Source organism: Diabrotica virgifera, chromosome 1 (genome assembly GCF_917563875.1).
Source record: "Diabrotica virgifera virgifera chromosome 1, PGI_DIABVI_V3a".
NCBI lineage: Eukaryota > Metazoa > Arthropoda > Insecta > Coleoptera > Chrysomelidae > Diabrotica > Diabrotica virgifera.
The window spans coordinates 45,539,893-45,557,632 of record NC_065443.1 but is presented as its reverse complement, the minus strand read 5'-3'; the positions used below and the strand labels follow the sequence as shown (position 1 = coordinate 45,557,632).

Genomic DNA, 17,740 nt, shown 5'->3' with positions numbered 1-17,740 from the left:
GTACTTCTTTAGAAACAACCTGTACTGATAAAAAGCATGCCTAGTTGTTAAAGTACATAACTTTTGTATTATCCAACATAAGCGAATGAATCAAAAAACTGAATATTAAGAAAACCTGAGGCTATAGTTGGGTTTTAATTTCAGTATTTTATAAATGCTAGAATATTCCAGCGAACTTTGAGAAAAAAACACAGATTGATTCGTACACCCGGTATACAATGAAAATTTACCTGTTTTGCAAAAATATTATTACAGGGATATTGACCAAGAATAGGGCTATAACATATTCAAAAAATCACTTAAATCGGACAACAGGTTTAGGAGATACGCGACATCAAAAATGACCCATTTTTTAGGGTGCCCGGTTTCTATGACGCGCAGTGTAGTATACAGTATGTATATACACATCGACGTTGGTTTCAATTTATGTTTTGACTTAATTTGATTGAAAATGAATCGTACCGCATGGGAAAAGTTATAGCGAACGGACTATATTGCATCATGTCTTAACTTCCACTTGTTGTCAGGTAATGCCAATAGTTTTTCTTTTAAACAATAGTCAGCTTCTGTAAAATGTTTTGAGCATCCCACATAACAATTTCATGTTCTTAGTAGATTCATAGAACATACTTTTCAGAAAAAGTATATACTGAGAATATGCGTAATTACCATTGCGAATGTGCAGAGCAGATACTGAGTATATACTACATTACAGTACTTAAACGTTATATGTATATACTTCGAATGTACTACCGCACTTCTTTTCAGTTTATACCAAGAACATACTTTTTAGAAGGTTCTAAGGAGGTGCTATAGACCTTCTATTTATATACTTAGAATGTACTATCACACATATTTTTAGTATACGGGAAGAATATTCCAAGGAAGTGCTATATACCTTCCCTTCTAGTTATATACTTAGAATGTACTATCGCACATATTTTTAGTATATGGGAAGAATATTCCAAGGATGTGCTGTATCTCTCAGAAGTATGTTTTCAACATCACCCAATCTCATCCTAGGTTCTACTAATATATTATATTTACATATTCTAATTGCATATGAGAATGTAGTTATTACATTCTACAATATTACGTAAAAAGTAAGTTTAAAATATATAAACTTTAGTAGTTATACAGGTACCTATGTATAATAAATATTATATGGGTAAGTAGGTATATATAAAATATACGTAATATATTTAGTTATTATGTGCACATCAAAATAAAAATGCTGCTTATATATTATATAATAGCCAAATATATATAATATGTATGTAAATTACTAAAATTTATAGGTATCTATATACATTATACATACTTTTACTTACTAGGTATTTAGGAAATATTGAAGTACCAATATGAATTTATTATTTTCAAGCTGCTTTTTATGTTCTTAAAAATGTTTTAGTCCTTGTAGCTAGAAATACTTCGTCTTCGCTTCGTCCTAACATCGTAGACATAAATGCCTAACTGTACTGGAAACTATTTTCATATTTTGCCTTTGTTACCTACCCCCTTCCCTTGTGCAGGTATAAAATATGCAATGCAAGGGTCAGAATGACAATGAATGGCCGTTTTCGGATTCCCGAAAATTGTAAGTAAAAATACTCATGGTATAAACTGAAATCAAAATGGTATATTCATTTCATTTGAAAACGAAACGAGAATTTCTCATTTTTCTTCAATAGAATTAAGTTTTAAACTTTTTTACCATACAATTAAAACGGTTTAAAAAAATGAATTAGATAGTTCAGTAGTACCTACCAAAATACCTAAATTTTATTAATTATTCTTAACGCTAAGTTGATAATCTATAGGCTAACATTATTCTTCTTCCTATAGGTACATACAGTATATTCTTTTTAAGATATTTTAAAAGTATATACAAGTATGTGTTACTAAGAATTTCGGTTAAGGTATATTCTAAGAATAAACTTTTACGAACATTCCGAGATACTACGTACACGAATGTGCTCAGTATATTCGGTGCAAGAATATTCTTTGAAGCACATGCAAAGAACATGAAATCTAGAATGCTTTTTATGGTACATGCTATGCTTGTACTACGCATATACTAAAAAGGATATACTTTGACTAATGTTGGTAGGATATGCTTAGAACATGATGCGAACATCATTGTTATGTGGGATATTATTCTCGCGGTATCTACATTAAATTTGTCTCGCTGAAAACACTTGGAGATCCACACTTTACGTATGTGTTTGTCTCTAGGAAACACGAAAAAACGACACTTCGAAAAAGTTCTACTTTTTTTATTGTTATTACAACCCACCACTGCACAATACATGGTAAACAAAAATTAGTTTTCTTTATAAAGTAGGTACAGATAGCCGAGAGCAACTTGCGTTTGATAAACAAATTAGGTGATATTAACACAGAAAACTGAAAGTTTTCACCACAAAATGTATATAAATGTAATTATAATATAAAAAATTTTACTACATAAACGAATAAACAAAATCTCATTCAATACGTTTTGAAGCAACACGTGAGAGATAACTATTGTATTAACACGAATGAACATGAAACAAATAAAGAATTCAACTTGGCGCCAGGAAAGTTGTCTCTGGTTTACGTCACAGTGAGCGAAAGGGATACAAGACCATCATGCGCGTTGATTTATCTTCTTGTCATAGTATCATGGGATTTTATCACTAAATCTCCCACCTCCACTAGTTTCATTTCTCTTTATCTCACAACTTAATGTGTTTTCCATCTTTTGCGTTATTCTGCCGGTTATTAGTGCACTCCTCACTGTATATATCTTCCCAGCTTTATTACAGTTAATAATCAGAGAACCTGAAACAGTCAACCATATTTTGTCCTTTTTGAAGACAAACATAATTTACTATTTTTGGTGGAAATAAACCACAATTTTAATTTAAAATTAAGTTTATTTGAAATTTTGATTTCCGCTTCGGAAATCATTAATGTTTTGTATTTTGATAACAATTTCCAAGCTGGAACGTCAAATTAATAAACTTAATGATTATAAAGTAAAATTGTGGCTTATTCCCACAAAAATAGAGAATTGCATTTCTACAACAAGAAAATTTCTTCAGCACAATGACAAAAATATAATAAAACCTACAATCTAAAACAATAAAAAATGTCAACAGAAAAGATATTTTCGAAATTATGTAGACAACAATGTTTGTACCATTACTCATTTTTAAATAAAAATATTTACATTAATTTTTTTCAGGATGGTGGTGATGGTGAAAAGAAAAGTGCCTTCACCAGTTTTACAGGTTTTGGAAAAGCAGCACCGCCAACATCCACAGCTTTTTCTTTTCTATCCAATCTGGCTAAACCTAATACCCCTCCAAAAGTAAATGGTACAGGTGGAATTTCAGAAAAATCTAAGAATGATGCTTCAGCATTCAAGTATAGTAGTAGTCCTATAACAGGGAGTGGGAAATTAAATGAAAAAGTGACAACAAATGTTTTTGGTGCAAGCACAGCTAATACTGGTAATAAAGATAACAATCCTACTAACTCACCTTCAGAGAAATCAAATGAATATTACTCAAAGTTGAAAGGTCTGAATGAGAGTGTGTCAAAATGGATAAAAAGTCATGTAGATGCAAACCCACTAATAAATTTGCAGCCAATATTTCGAGATTATGAAAAATACTTTGCAGAATTAGAAAAGGAGAAAGACCTAAAACCCCCTGATACGAACAATAAAACCGACTCTTCTATGAGCTCTTTTGCTTTTAAGCCTACAACTAATGTTCCAGATAGTACCACTGAAAAATTCCAATCGATTTCCAAAAATGAATCCAGTAAGACTTCAGAAAATAATATTCCAAAATTGACTTTTGGAACTTCTAGCACAAGTTCAGCTACACCAACATTTAGTTTTGGAAGCAAGGCCAGCACAGATTCTGGAAATAAGTCATTTTCTTTTGGTAAGTGATATAATTATTATTATATACAGTAGAACCCTGATTATCCGTGCTCCTCGGGACCGAAGGGTGGCACGGATGATTGAAAAGCGCAGATAATCCGAACATGTATTTCTTATGTATAATAAATATGTACGTATACACATACATATGTACCTACCATAAAATAACAGAAAAAAAAATAAATCTTTCATTATGAGTCTCTTTTTCGTCAGATAGAGTTTCCGTCAATTGATTTACGATGACGCATTTTGATAAAACCTCAAAAACGCAACTTGAGTAAGTCATTCTGTACACGAAGCGTATCGTCATAGACGCGTATAGGTTTCGTCATGCAGCGACGATTCCTTTACGCCTTAAAATCCGCAAACGATTAGATTTGCAAGGGGCATGTGATCGTCCTGTTTTAAGGTTTTCCATGCTTTTACAGTAGTTGCAGATATGTCAAGTGATGGTGATGAAGAGGACTTACTTTTGTTAAATTATCTTCGCCACCGCAAAAAAAACAGAGGAAATTTTGGGTGCATCCTTATATCTACAAAAACTACAACAGAAGGTTATTTATTGCCGCCAAAGAGTTGTCGGAAGATGACTCGAAATTCCACACATTTTACAGAATGTCTAAAAATACATTTAAAGAATTGGTGTTAATTGTAGGTAATCAGATGGACAAATTTTAATATTTGATCCGCCATTCTCATAAAATTCCGTCAAAAAAGGTGTTCTAACATTCAAGCGTACTACAAGCGACTGACATCGTTGTACGCCTGGCGGCTTGAAGCTTGTCTGCGTTGACGATTCCGCGCCGCTTACGTTTCGCGTACAGCATTCCATAAAGACACAAGTAAGCAGCACGAAAGCGTATGCTTTTCGTACGTCGCATCTAATACGCGTCTATGACGATACGCTCCGTGTGCAGCATGCCTAATAGAAAATCATAGCACTGATAATCCGCAGCACGGATAATCCGCACCCGGATAATCGGGGTTCTACTGTACTTTATACTCTTTGTACTCCCAGTGCAGTAACTGAAAAAAGAAAGGTCTTAGATTGGTTAATAAGTAAGCAAATAATTACTCCAACAAAATTGAATTATTATGCTGTATTTCTTCTACATATTTTACAACCTCATTTCCTCTTGTTTTGGTCCAGTGCTTATCCTTGAATAAGCTAGGTAACCTTCAAAACATATAATGAGTCTTTTATAAGCTTCCAAGCTTCTATAAATCATTTAGGGGGCATCCATAAACTACGTCGTAAAAAATTTGGACTTTTTAATACCCTCCCCCCCCTCCGTCGTAATTCGTCGTTTAGAGACGACCCCCCCCCCCATGTCGACGTCGTCATTGCAACTCACGACCCCCCTTCATTGATTTAAAAAAAATCAATATTATTTCTGGTTTTTTTTTAAATCAAATATGAGGGGGTACGCGTACAATCTTGGTCCAATGCTATTTAAATGCATTAATTATTTTCGAATCCTGTGATAACTAATAAATATATTTGAAAAATTTAAACGTAGAATAAAATATTACAATATTACCGAGAGCTAAAAGTCCCTTAGAATAAACAAAAGGTTTCTTTTGAATGAAATATTGGAAATGAAAAATCAGACTAAATTTTCTTTTAAACCCCTGTAACTTATTAAAATAAACATTATAGATGTTTTCAGGAACTTTTGGCCCTCGGCAATAATGTAGTCTTTCAATCTGCGTTTAAATTTTTCAAAAATCTTTATTAGTTTTCTTAGTATTCGAAAAAAATCGGCGAAAAAACGAATTACTTTTATTTATCCAGAGTAACTAATATTTCTAAAATATTTTTTACTGTGATTTGTTATTCTTAACATTAATCATAAATTTAAAAGGTACTTACTGTAACAAAAAAATTTGTAAACGCAGCCTTCCTTTTTGTCGCTGATTCCAATAATTTTTTTATTTCCAAATCGGTATTATTATGTAGGTCATTAATATCTGCGTACTTTTTTTTTTCAATTCACTCCACAACTCATTAGCCTTATTTTGACAAAAAACACCACTTTTATCGGGGTATGCTTTCTTAACTGCATCATATAAATCTTGATATTTATTTTGTTTTGATTTCGATGCCATTTTATTTCTATTCGTTCTTCAGAACTGTTGTTTCACACACATATGCAGCACATAAATGAACTAACATTGACAAATATTAAATTGAATTTAATATTTTTTGCTTCCAGCCGTTGTTCTGTATATAGAAGCGATTGTTTAAACCCAAAGAACAATGTCTTATTGTTTTGCTGTCCTGTACAAAAGTGCTACCTAATATTATTTTAACGCTGTGACTGATAATAAAAACGAAATGAAAAGTATGCGATAAAAGTATCTATAATAGAATTATTGTTTTTAATTTTAACAAAGGTATATTTATTCGTAAACGTTTTGTTCTATTTTCAATTTCATATCAAAAACTATACGTTTTTATATGAATTCTGATACTTTAATGCTGGTAGAAGCTAGTAAAAAATTATTTTTATAGACACAATAGCGACAAATTTAAATATAGCTACAAATATATTAAACGACGTCGAATGGTCACTCATACCCCCCTCCCCCCTGTCGTATTCCGTCGTAATAAGCAAGCCCCCCCCCCCTCCCTCTTCTCAACGACGTAGTTTATGGATGCCCCCTTTAGTACCCTTTTACTTTGACAAGAGCAGTGGGGTTTTTTTCTCTCAATTTGTCTCATAATTCAGCTTCTAATATACATACTTAGTTCTTATCTAATCTATATAGTTCTTCTCAAAATTCCTCATCTCGACTCATTAAGTCAGTTCATTAGGTGTATTACACTTGTGTATTGCAATATTTGTCTTAATGCTCTTGCATTGTAATAATAGGGAACTTGCATAAAATTTTAAATTCGAAAAAAATGTTATAAATCACAAAAGAACATGACATAAAACATGTCGTATCGAAGATAAAAAAGTTGTTTTTGTGTTCTGTTTGGCCCCTAAAGACGATTCTAAATTCAAATTAAAGCAGCTAGCCCAAAACGCGTCGTGACGTCATATGGATATGTTTACATTCTGCACCAACAAAGTGTACAAAATTGTGTATAATTTTAAATTAGACATTATATACGTCAGTAGAAAATACAGTTATGTGACGTCACAAGTGTTTTTGACCGTTTGAACTATTTTAAATACATAGAAAACTTGTACTTTTACAAAAGGCACTAAACAACACTTATAGTATTTTCTTTTATTTTCCATAGTAAACCTTCTTTCCTTCGAAAACTGTATCAAACTCCAATTTCAACAAACTGGTATAAATGTCATTAGAATATAAATATTTTTCCCTTATTCCGCGACGATGACCTGGCCAAATACCCAAGTAGGTGGATGCCAATAAACTAAAGAAAAAGGAGAAGAATACACCTAATTTTAACCATAAACATAACCATATAGTACAACTATGTGACGTCACGGGTCGTTTGAACTATTTTAAATCAAAGTTATTATGACTTTTTGAAGCGTGAAATTTTGGAAATCTCATTTTTAAACAAAACTGAACATTGTTATGTAATAAAAAAATGTGCAAGTTCCCTATTATCCATAATACCTATAAAGTATCGTTTACACGTATCCAGTAACTGGCGCCAGTCTCACTGGAATGCGAGTGCTTGACTAAGACAGCGCTGGATAGGTTCGTTTACACGTATCCAGTAACTGGCGCCAATCTCACTGGCACTCTTATTAAAAATCCTAATACGGCCACTGAAACCACAGGTACGACAGCGCCAGCGACTGGAACGCTGTGTTTACACGTGTCTGCAACCACTGTCACGGGGTTAGAGGGGACGCGGACGAGTGCCACTGGCACGAAAAATAGACCAGCCTTCTATTCGAGACAGCGCTGGCAGACAGCGCTGGACTGGAACAAAAAAGCGTTTACATGATGCCAGCACTGTCGTTCCAGTGCGACTGGCGCCAGTTACTGGATACATGTAAACGCGCCTTAAAGTATATTATCCATAATACCATAATATATACCTATAAAGAATGGTAAGTTTCAGCTCTTCTCTGGATCTTTCAATGGTGTATGAAAAAGTTATGAGATTGAGGCCAAGCTACTTGTATTGAAGAAATATGTATTCATACATCATCATTCTTGATATTTACAGCAATTGAACAGAACTGGTTATAGGAACTTACATACAGTGCTAGTCAAAAGTCCGTACCCCCCTCTTATCTTTTGAACGGTTATACCTATAAACGTGAAATTTGGAGGGAGGAAATAAACGAACGTAAACTTCTTAACTAGTCATGACAGGTGACATAATAGTGATAGAGGACGTTACAGAGCCACTGTGACCGATAATTTTAAATAGGACCTTATGGCAAGTGATACCTCGTTTGAAAGGTATTCAAAATACCGATTCAGTCATACTAATTTTTTTGGGTTTAAGTTGATTTTGATTTTGGTGAATAAATTAAATAAACATAATATTGTAGTTTCGCATTTAATTAATAAAAATTCAAATGTCCGCCTATGGATTTTTTGTCAAAAAATTTGACGTTTTTTAATTCTCTAGTAGTTTTTGCGTCAACGTCAACCTTTTTGATAAATAATCATAGGCGGAACTTTGAATTTTTATTAATTAAATGCGAAACTACAATTTTATATTTATTTCATTTATTCATTAAAATTAGCTTAAACTCAAACAAAATTAATATGACTGAACAGGTATTTTCAATACCTTTCAAACGAGGTATCACTTGCCATAAGGTCCCATTTAAAATTATCTGTCACAGTGGCGCTGTAAAGTCATCTGTCACTATTACGTCACCTGTCATGACTAGTTAAGAAGCTTACGTCCGTTTATTTCCTTCCTCCAAATTTCACTATTATAGGTATAACCGTTCAAAACATACGAGGGGGGTACGGACTTTTGACTAGCACTGTATATGTAAATACTTGAATGAAAACCATCATATAATGCTGTATCTTGTTGCTGGTTATGTCTATATCCCTAAAGAATGAAGAGAGTGAGATCACTTTAGAGTGATTTTCACTTTTTTTTAGCACGTGAGTGCCCCTGTTTGCATAACACGAATCCTATTTTAAATTTAGCAGGCTGATAGGTAATTCGTTCATTCCATTATCGGGACATTGAACACGTGTAGTGTTTTGAGTAGTATGGAAGGCAAGAGCAGTCAAAGTAAATGCAGTTGTCAAAACAATGTTGGTACGGGAAACTATTATACAGGGTGATTGATTAGTAGGGTAAAGCTCAATAGCTTCGCTATAGTAATAGATAGCAATACAAGTTAATAACAAAAATTTTAGCCACCTTTCAGCTTCACATTACAAAATTAGTTAGAATGTTACAGGGTGTTCGATAACACAGTGGCAGACCTAACTTATGTTTTTTTTAAATGGAACACCCTATATTTTATTTTATATTCGAAATCCTGTTAACTTCTCCATCACAAAAATATAAAGGTTTGTAATGTTATACAGGGTATTTACAAAGTTATAACCAATTTTGTATGAAAATCGTAACAAGTTCAACTCCCTTTATAAATAAAAATAAGCACAACAGCAATGGTCTATTAATGCCATATTTTTTTATTGATTGTCAAAATTTTTAAGAATTATTGATATTGCTAATTTTCTTACAGGGTGAGTCAAAACGCAAGTAAATTATTTTCTCAGTAATGTTAAATGGAACACCCTGTATTTTATATCATTATTGAAAAGTAACATTAACATACTTTAATTTTTATATAACATTCCCTATGCCCAAATTTATTAGTTTTCGAGATATTTTCATTTTTCAGAGCAAATTATTTTAGGTGTTTAAATTTATCTAAATTTTAAGTAAGCCATGACTGAATTGACAATTGAAGATTACCGATTATCAATCCGGTAATCAATATAACACTGTAGCAAATAAAGAAATAAAAATAATTTATTAGTAATACATTTTACAAACAAAAACACAACCACTACATGCAACATTTTTTAAACAATTATAAACTATCTTTTTATATAAATGCAACAAATAAACAACGAAAATTAGTAATAAATTTTACAAAAAAAAAACACACAAACACAAAATACAATATTTTGTGAAGACAATTAAACACTACTTTTGTATGTAAATGTAACAATGTGACAGATAAAGAACGAAAAATAATTTATCAGTAATACATTTTGCAAAAAAACATGTTTGAAAAAATTAGAAGCTACTTTTAATAAAATGTTTTTAATATTTAATTACATAAGGTGTTCAAAATTATCTCCCAACACATGTATGTACGCCTAAAAACTCATTGAATGAGCTACTTACTCTACGGAGCATTTGTAAATTAACACATCGAAATACACTTTGTATTCTATTTTTCATCTCATCCCTTGTTGTTGGAGGTATTTTATAAACTTCATTATTAACGTAACCCCAAAAAAATCAGTCCAGTTTATTAAATGCTGGTGATTTGGGTGGCCACGCTACTGGTCCATTGAAAAATGAAAATATCTTGAAAACTAATAAATTTAGACATAGGGAATGTTATCTAAAAATTAAAGTACGGTAATGTTACTTTTTAATAGTGATATAAAATACAGGGCGTTCCATTTAAAATTACTGAGAAAATAATGTACTTGCGTTTTGACTCACCCTGTATTTGATATAAAGAAAATTAGCAATATCGACCATTCTTGAAAATTTTGACAATACGTTAAAAAATATGGCATTAACAAACCATTGTTGTTTTGCTTATTTTTATTTATACAGGGAGTTGAACTTGTTACGATTTTCATATAAAATTGGTTATAACTTTGTAAATACCCTGTATAACATAACAAACCTTTATATTTTTGTGATGGAGAAGTTAACAGGATTTCGAATTTAAAATAAAATATAGGGTGTTCCATTTAAAAAAACATAAGTTTGGTCTGCCACTGTGTTATCGAACACCCTGTAACATTCTAACTAATTTTGTATTTAGCCATCAAAGGTGGCTAAAATTTTTGTTATTAACTTTTATTGCTATCTATTACTATAGCGGAGCTATTGAGCATTACCCTACTAATCAATGACCCTGTATACAACTTGTATTGTGGTCTTCCCGAAAGGAATAAAAGTACAGTATTTCTCATGATCATCTTTCAGTGCGTCACAGTTTTTCGATTTCTTTCTAACGGATTAAATTGTATGTGACAGAAAAAAAGGCACGTCGGTGATTACATTTCGTCGGTGACATTTTTATAACATTTATTCTAGTTATTCTAGTTGTCGATAGATGGCGCCATAATAAAAAAATATTTTTTTTAATTAGATAATAATATTACAAATATAATCTGTATAATTTATAAGACTATACAAATCAAAGAAAATACCATTTTATAAATGCAAGAAACACATTTGATTTGTTTTTATTCCAAATTGAAAATAAAATGTGACAACTGTCAGAATTAACTAAAATGTCATGTTAGAATAAATGTCATAAATGTGTATTATCACGGACTTACCCTTCTTCCTATCATTTGTTACGCACTGAAAAATGATCATGAAAAGGACAATATATTGCTCAATGACGTAGTATGTATAATAGGTTGACTAAAGTATTGAGGAGATGTGTACACAGAATAAAAAAAAAACTCATCGATATTTATGTAGTTCTTGCATACATTGAAATCAGAGGGAGACAACTTTTTTAATATGATACCAAATAAGCGGTCATGCTTCATTTTCCTGTGAATGAAATCCAGCATTAAAAAGTTGTAGTTGAACTGAATTTGGATGGATCGGTGACAAACAACTGGAGTAAAGGTAACATCATTAACATGTTACGTATTCGCTTTTTGGTAATTTGTTCATTCTTCTTCATGTGCCATCTCCCGCGACGGAGGTTGGCAATCATCATGGCTATTCTGATCTTAGATGCTGCTGCTCTGAATAGTTCAGTTGATGTGCATTCGTACCATTCCCTCAAGTTACGCAACCACGAGATTCGTCTCCTTCCTACACTTCTCTTGCCCTGGATTTGCCCCTGTATAATCAACTGAAGTATGTTGTATCTCTCATTACGCATAACATGCCCCAGGTACTGCAGCTTTCGTGTCTTGATGGTTTCCAATATTTCCAGTCTTTTGTTGACTCTTCTCATGACTTCGTTGTTTGTTATATGCTCGGTCCATGATATCTTCAAGATTCTTCTATAAACCCACAGTTCAAATGCTTCCAACCTTTTAGTAGTCGATGCGTTAAGTGTCCATGCTTCTATCCCGTAAAGCAGAGTCGAGAAAATATAACACCTTGCCAGCCTAACTCTCAAGTCTAATTTCAGTTCTCTTGCACAAAGTACCTTTCTCATTTTATTGAAGTTTGTTCTTGCTTTCTCTATTCGAACTTTTCTTTGGAGTAATCGTTTGTGTGATTAATTATTGTGCCAAGATAGTTGTAGTTTTCTACTTGTTCTAAAGTTTTACCTTTAATTGTCAGGCTTTCATCATTATTTTGGGTTTTTGATATCCTCATAAATTTAGTTTTCTTGATGTTTATTGATAATCCATATTCTTCTCCATACTCAACTATCTTGTTCATTAGCTTTTGAAGGTCTTTAAGGTTGTCTGCTATTATGATAGTATCGTCCGCATATCTAATGTTGTTAATTGGCGTTCCATTTACCTTTATTCCTGCTGTTTCTCCCTCAAGAGCTCTTTTCATAATTTCTTCAGAGTATGCATTGAATAGTAGTGGTGATAATACACACCCCTGTCGCACTCCTCTTTTAATTTCAAACTCTTCTGATGTATGTTCGTTAATGTGTATGTGTGCTTGCTGTTTATAATATAGATTTGTTATAATTCGAAGGTCATTGTATTGTAATTGTTCATTGTATTATTCTAAAACACTGGAAATAGTTTTCGTACATGGCCTTTTCCTCATTCAGCTTATACTTATTTTGATAATCGTCTCCTCAATCATGTTGACTTATCAGTAAGTATAGTCTTTAATTATATATACATATAACTAATATTGTAAATTTTGTTTCTGAAAAGTGAGATTAGGAGAAAAGGCAATAGTAGTAGCTCTCATGATGATGGTTGTAACTTACTTTATATTGTAGATCTTCTCAATCTGAAACATGCTTTGTGTGAGAGTTTTATCTTTAACACTGCAACATCCCTCTACATTTTGTGAATGTGGCAATGAATTCTTTGATTGAGGTTGATATTAGAATGATAAATTGGTCAGTAAGTAGCTCGGACCTAGTCCCATAGAACAAGTCTGAATTAATTGCGAAAACTTATTAGGAGGCATGAAAGTATTTCATATAAACAGTTTGAAAAGTACATACTCAATATTTTCAATATTTATTCTTTAATTTTTTCTTTAAATCCGATTGTATCATATTTTAGCCAGTACAAATAACGAAGCATCAAAAACAACAGCGGCCATACCATCATTCTCATTTGGAGCAAAACCATCCATCTCTACGGCAGTGACAACCAGTGAACCAGCAAAAAGCATAAGTACAACCACACCGGCCTTTTCATTTGGAGCTCAACAAGCTTCCAAAGAAATTCCATCCTTCAGTTTTGGTAGTAAAGCTTCACCAGTTTCATCGCCTGTAGGATCTGGCGCAAGCACAACTGTACCACCAGTTTCTTTAGGAACGGAGTCCAGTGCCAAAGAGGCTACAAAACCTATACCGTCATTTTCCTTCGGTACAAGCATGTCCAGTTCCACATCTGCAGGTATGCCAAATGTCTTGGATTTTAAAAGAACTGTATTCTTAAAGAAACTATATTTTATTAGGTACCACAGCAAATGATACCACGAAAACTACAGCTATACCATCCTTCTCTTTTGGGAAATCTGTTACCCCATTCTCTTCTGCTACCCCTTTCACATTCGCAAATGCAGTAAAACCAGTTTCTACTGATAATAAGGATAAAGATGCAGAGGAAGATGAGGAGCCGCCTACAAATGAATTTACACCAGTTGTAGAAAAGGATCATGTTTTCACAACGAGGTATTGTACTAATTTATGTTGAATATATTTTAAATGACAGAAACGGAAGTAATGTATGTCCCTAAAGTTTTCGGAAAAAATAAATATGTATTTTCTAGTTGTAAATTAAGTTTATTTTATTAACTAAATACAGAAAATTAAGTCAACATACTTAAGGTTTATAATGCATTTCTATAGAACAGAAAGAGGAACGAGATCTTTGATGGCACGTAAATTTGGTCTTGCATGTGCAATAAGCCTTTGGACTGTTTCTAAATTGATCTCACGAAATTTTTGCAAAATTCTTCGCTTTAGCTGATTTTCATTTTGGGCTTCCCAGCCATTATTATACACCGTTCGACTCAAAACAGCCCAAAGCTCTTCTATAGGCCCCGCCTGAGGCACATTTGGAGGGTTGTCGCGCTTGGGAACAAAATTTATATTTTGAGCAGTTAACCAATCTGTCGTTCTCCTGGCGTAATGGCATGACGCTAGGTCAAGCCAAAATATGATTTCATCATTGGATCATCCATTTCGGAATTGAATAAAGTAATAGCTATTTGTATAACAAGAGAGGGCAGTGCTACTTTTCCTCCCGAGAACGAAGTTTTCAGCCCGACGCGTAACGGAGGGCAGCAATCATTCGAGAGAGGAAAAGGCACTTTACTCCCATGTTATACACATGATTTTTCCACCTTCCTCAAATATCAAGTATTTTTTTCATTTTTAAATAATTTATTTATGTAACTAACTGACAAAATTTATTAGAGCACTAAAACTAACAAGTAGGTACAGTTTAACTGTCAATGTCAAATATAAGTCAAATTATTAATGTAAACATTGTTAAGTCAAAATAACAATTTAGTGTTTTTACCATTCTGCAAAATACAGGGTGCGTTCTGCAAAATAGATAATAGAATATTGTATAGGTCGTTATTATTAATAAGTTATTTCATCAATGACATACCATGACGGCACTTTTACTTTTCTTCCATAGGAAGGAAAAATACGACTTTGCTCCCTACAATCAGGTTAGGAGAAGTATACTTTCCGTAGAGGTAGGTGGAAAAATACTTTTCCTATGGATGCTATACAATGTGCAACTTCTCTCACTACTTACATACATTCAAAACGAACAATTTCTCACGCAGTGAGAAAAGTCGGCCATCGCAGTGAGAAATATTTTTTCTCGCGGGTTCTCCTACGGTTTTCCATATATGGTTGCCGTTTCCATGGTAACATGCACAATACAAACACAATTAATCTTGTCAAACAAAATGTGTTAAAGCAAAACTTACCAGGAATTTTAAAACTGTTCAAAAATAACTGTTAATTAGAATTTTAAATAAATAACGCATATAAATTTTAAGTAAACATATTAAATACCTACATGTGTAAGTATTTTATTTCAATTTATGCATATAATATACCTAAAAGCACCTAACTTATTTAATTTTGAAGTTTGAACTCGTCATAGTAAATACTAATAAATGCCACAAGAAATTAGCTTTCCAACAAAGTTTTCAATGTTTACATAATCAGTGATATTTTATATTAAGGTTTCAAAGAAATATTCTATAAATTTCAAACTTAAGCCTTGTCAATTTTTGTCAAATAATCGTCTTGTACTGATCAGATTGCTTAGAGGTAATGAATTTTCTAAAGAACTATGAGATTGTAAATATGTAGTTGCGTAGGTCTAACTGGCAACGATGCACTGTAAGGTCAAAGTGAAAATTGAAAAAGTCCGACACGTTTATGGTTATGTATAGCCCAGGTGAAGTGGGTTAAAAATAACATAAGAATTTAATTGCAAAACATAATTTAAACAATGAGATATTGAATTAAAAAAGATTAAAATTGTAATCATACATCAACAATACAAAATTATAAGTTTAATATACCTAATAAAATATATGTAAACTTCTGGTTAATTATAAATCTGAATGTTTACTAATTCGTTAAATATTTAAATCTAATGCCTCCATTACCAGCAAATTACCATATTACAATATTTTAATGACAATGTAAAATTAGTTCGAGACAGCTTGTAGGTGCCCGAGAAAAATAATTTGAGTTGATTAAATATCATTTAGGTGTCTATCATAGGACTTAATTAAATGGAAATGGTCATTATGAAAAGGAGTCATTCTCACTTTTTTCACATTTCCACTTTCTGTCGAATTTGTATTTAATACACGTAAACACGTCTATTCCATATGAAAACGGGTCAACTTTCAATATTATTACCGTAAGCACAGCATATCCCGTAAATCGTTCAGTTTGAAAAGGAGTCATCTCCTATTAGTCTAGGATCCGAATATATGTCGATCTGTACCCGACTCCATCTGCTTGCCGGACGAAACATTTATTTTTATTAAATTTCATACAACTATTTCTAGCATGGGTTGCCTATCAAAATCGTGTCATAGCTATCCTTAAGGGAGGCCGTAGGTGTTGAAATCAATATTTCAATCACATTTTTTTGAAAGGGTTGTAGAATTATTTTATTTTTAAATTAAATGGGCATATTTAGTATAATTCATAGATTATTCAAGGAAAAATATTGAAAAATAAGCCAACGGTGGAAAATTTTTAAAGACACCTCAAAATATATTGAATTTTGCAGTGGACATCAGAAGTCATCATTGGATCATGGTTAAGAAAAAATTCAGAAATATTTTATTAGATTATGAGTTTCTCGAGGTAACACTGTCGAGTTTTTTACTTTTATCTACTTTTGACTTTGTGATATCACTCAGAAGTCAAAACGACGATTTTTTTTGCAAAAAAGTGTGAAAATCAACATATTTATTAAACAAAAAATAAGCATAAAACAAAAAATATCTCGACAGCGTTACCTCGACGAATGTCTAAAGAAATTGTATACAAAATTCCAGGTGGGTCGGTTAATTAGTTTTTGAGTTACAATGTCTACAGCCTTTGAAAAAGGCGGTTTTGAGGAAAACGCGTTTAAAGTATTGTCAACTTTTATTTTCAATTTCTTTTTCGTCTTTCAAATCGTAAAATGATGCACACTGGAATATCTTTTTGAATCGCGGAGTAATTTACAAAAGATAATGAGAACCGCTGTTGACTGTTGTTCACTACGTTCAAGCGTGTTGGCGCGTACCTGCTGCATAGCGAGTCGAAGGTAGGGATATTTAACACTATCTCCCTACCTTCGACTCGCTTTGCAGCAAGTTCGCGCCAGCGCGCTTGAACGTAGTGAGAAACGGTCAACAGTTGTTCTCATTTTCTTTTGTAAATTACTCCGTGATTCAAAAACATATTCCGGTGTGCATCACTTTACGATTTGACAGACAAAAAAAGAAATTGAAAATAAAAGTTGACAATACTTTAAATGTGTTTTGATAAATAATAGCTTTTAATAAATGACAGTCTTCCTCAGCTGTTCACGTGGGCTCAAAATGGTTTGACTCAACCATGTTGTCTTTTTAATATATAAAAGAATTTAGATGTGATTTTATTCAATTTAAGGGGTTGTTACACCCGATATCTGTGGCTTTGCCCAGTATCCATGCATTTTATTGCGTCGTTTAGCAATTGCTCTTCCATGAAGGTTTTATAAGAGGACGTAAGTTTTTCACTCATCTTTTTATAAAAAAAATCTTATCTTAAATGTCCTTTTAGGAAGCTCTGGTGATGGCACGTTATGTGTTGAAAGTACTTAGCTGATAATAAAACATTTTTTACACACTATAAAAAAAATGTTTTGAGAACATACACCTGTTTGCCGTTTTGACCTAGGGTACTAAATATTTGACACGCCTTCAGG

At 32.5% G+C, this 17,740-nt stretch overlaps 1 protein-coding gene across 2 annotated transcripts in view; it reads left to right on the top strand.

The window, feature by feature from the left end:
* Positions 1-17,740, top strand: part of LOC114331338 (nuclear pore complex protein Nup50) — a 32,000-nt gene that overhangs the window by 9,604 nt on the left and 4,656 nt on the right. For both annotated transcript variants that reach the window (XM_028280869.2, XM_028280870.2), the window contains exons 2-4: positions 3,230-3,938; positions 13,346-13,684; positions 13,746-13,962. In XM_028280869.2, the coding sequence (XP_028136670.1) occupies positions 3,230-3,938; positions 13,346-13,684; positions 13,746-13,962 (1,265 nt within the window). The remainder of the gene's footprint in view (positions 1-3,229; positions 3,939-13,345; positions 13,685-13,745; positions 13,963-17,740) is intronic.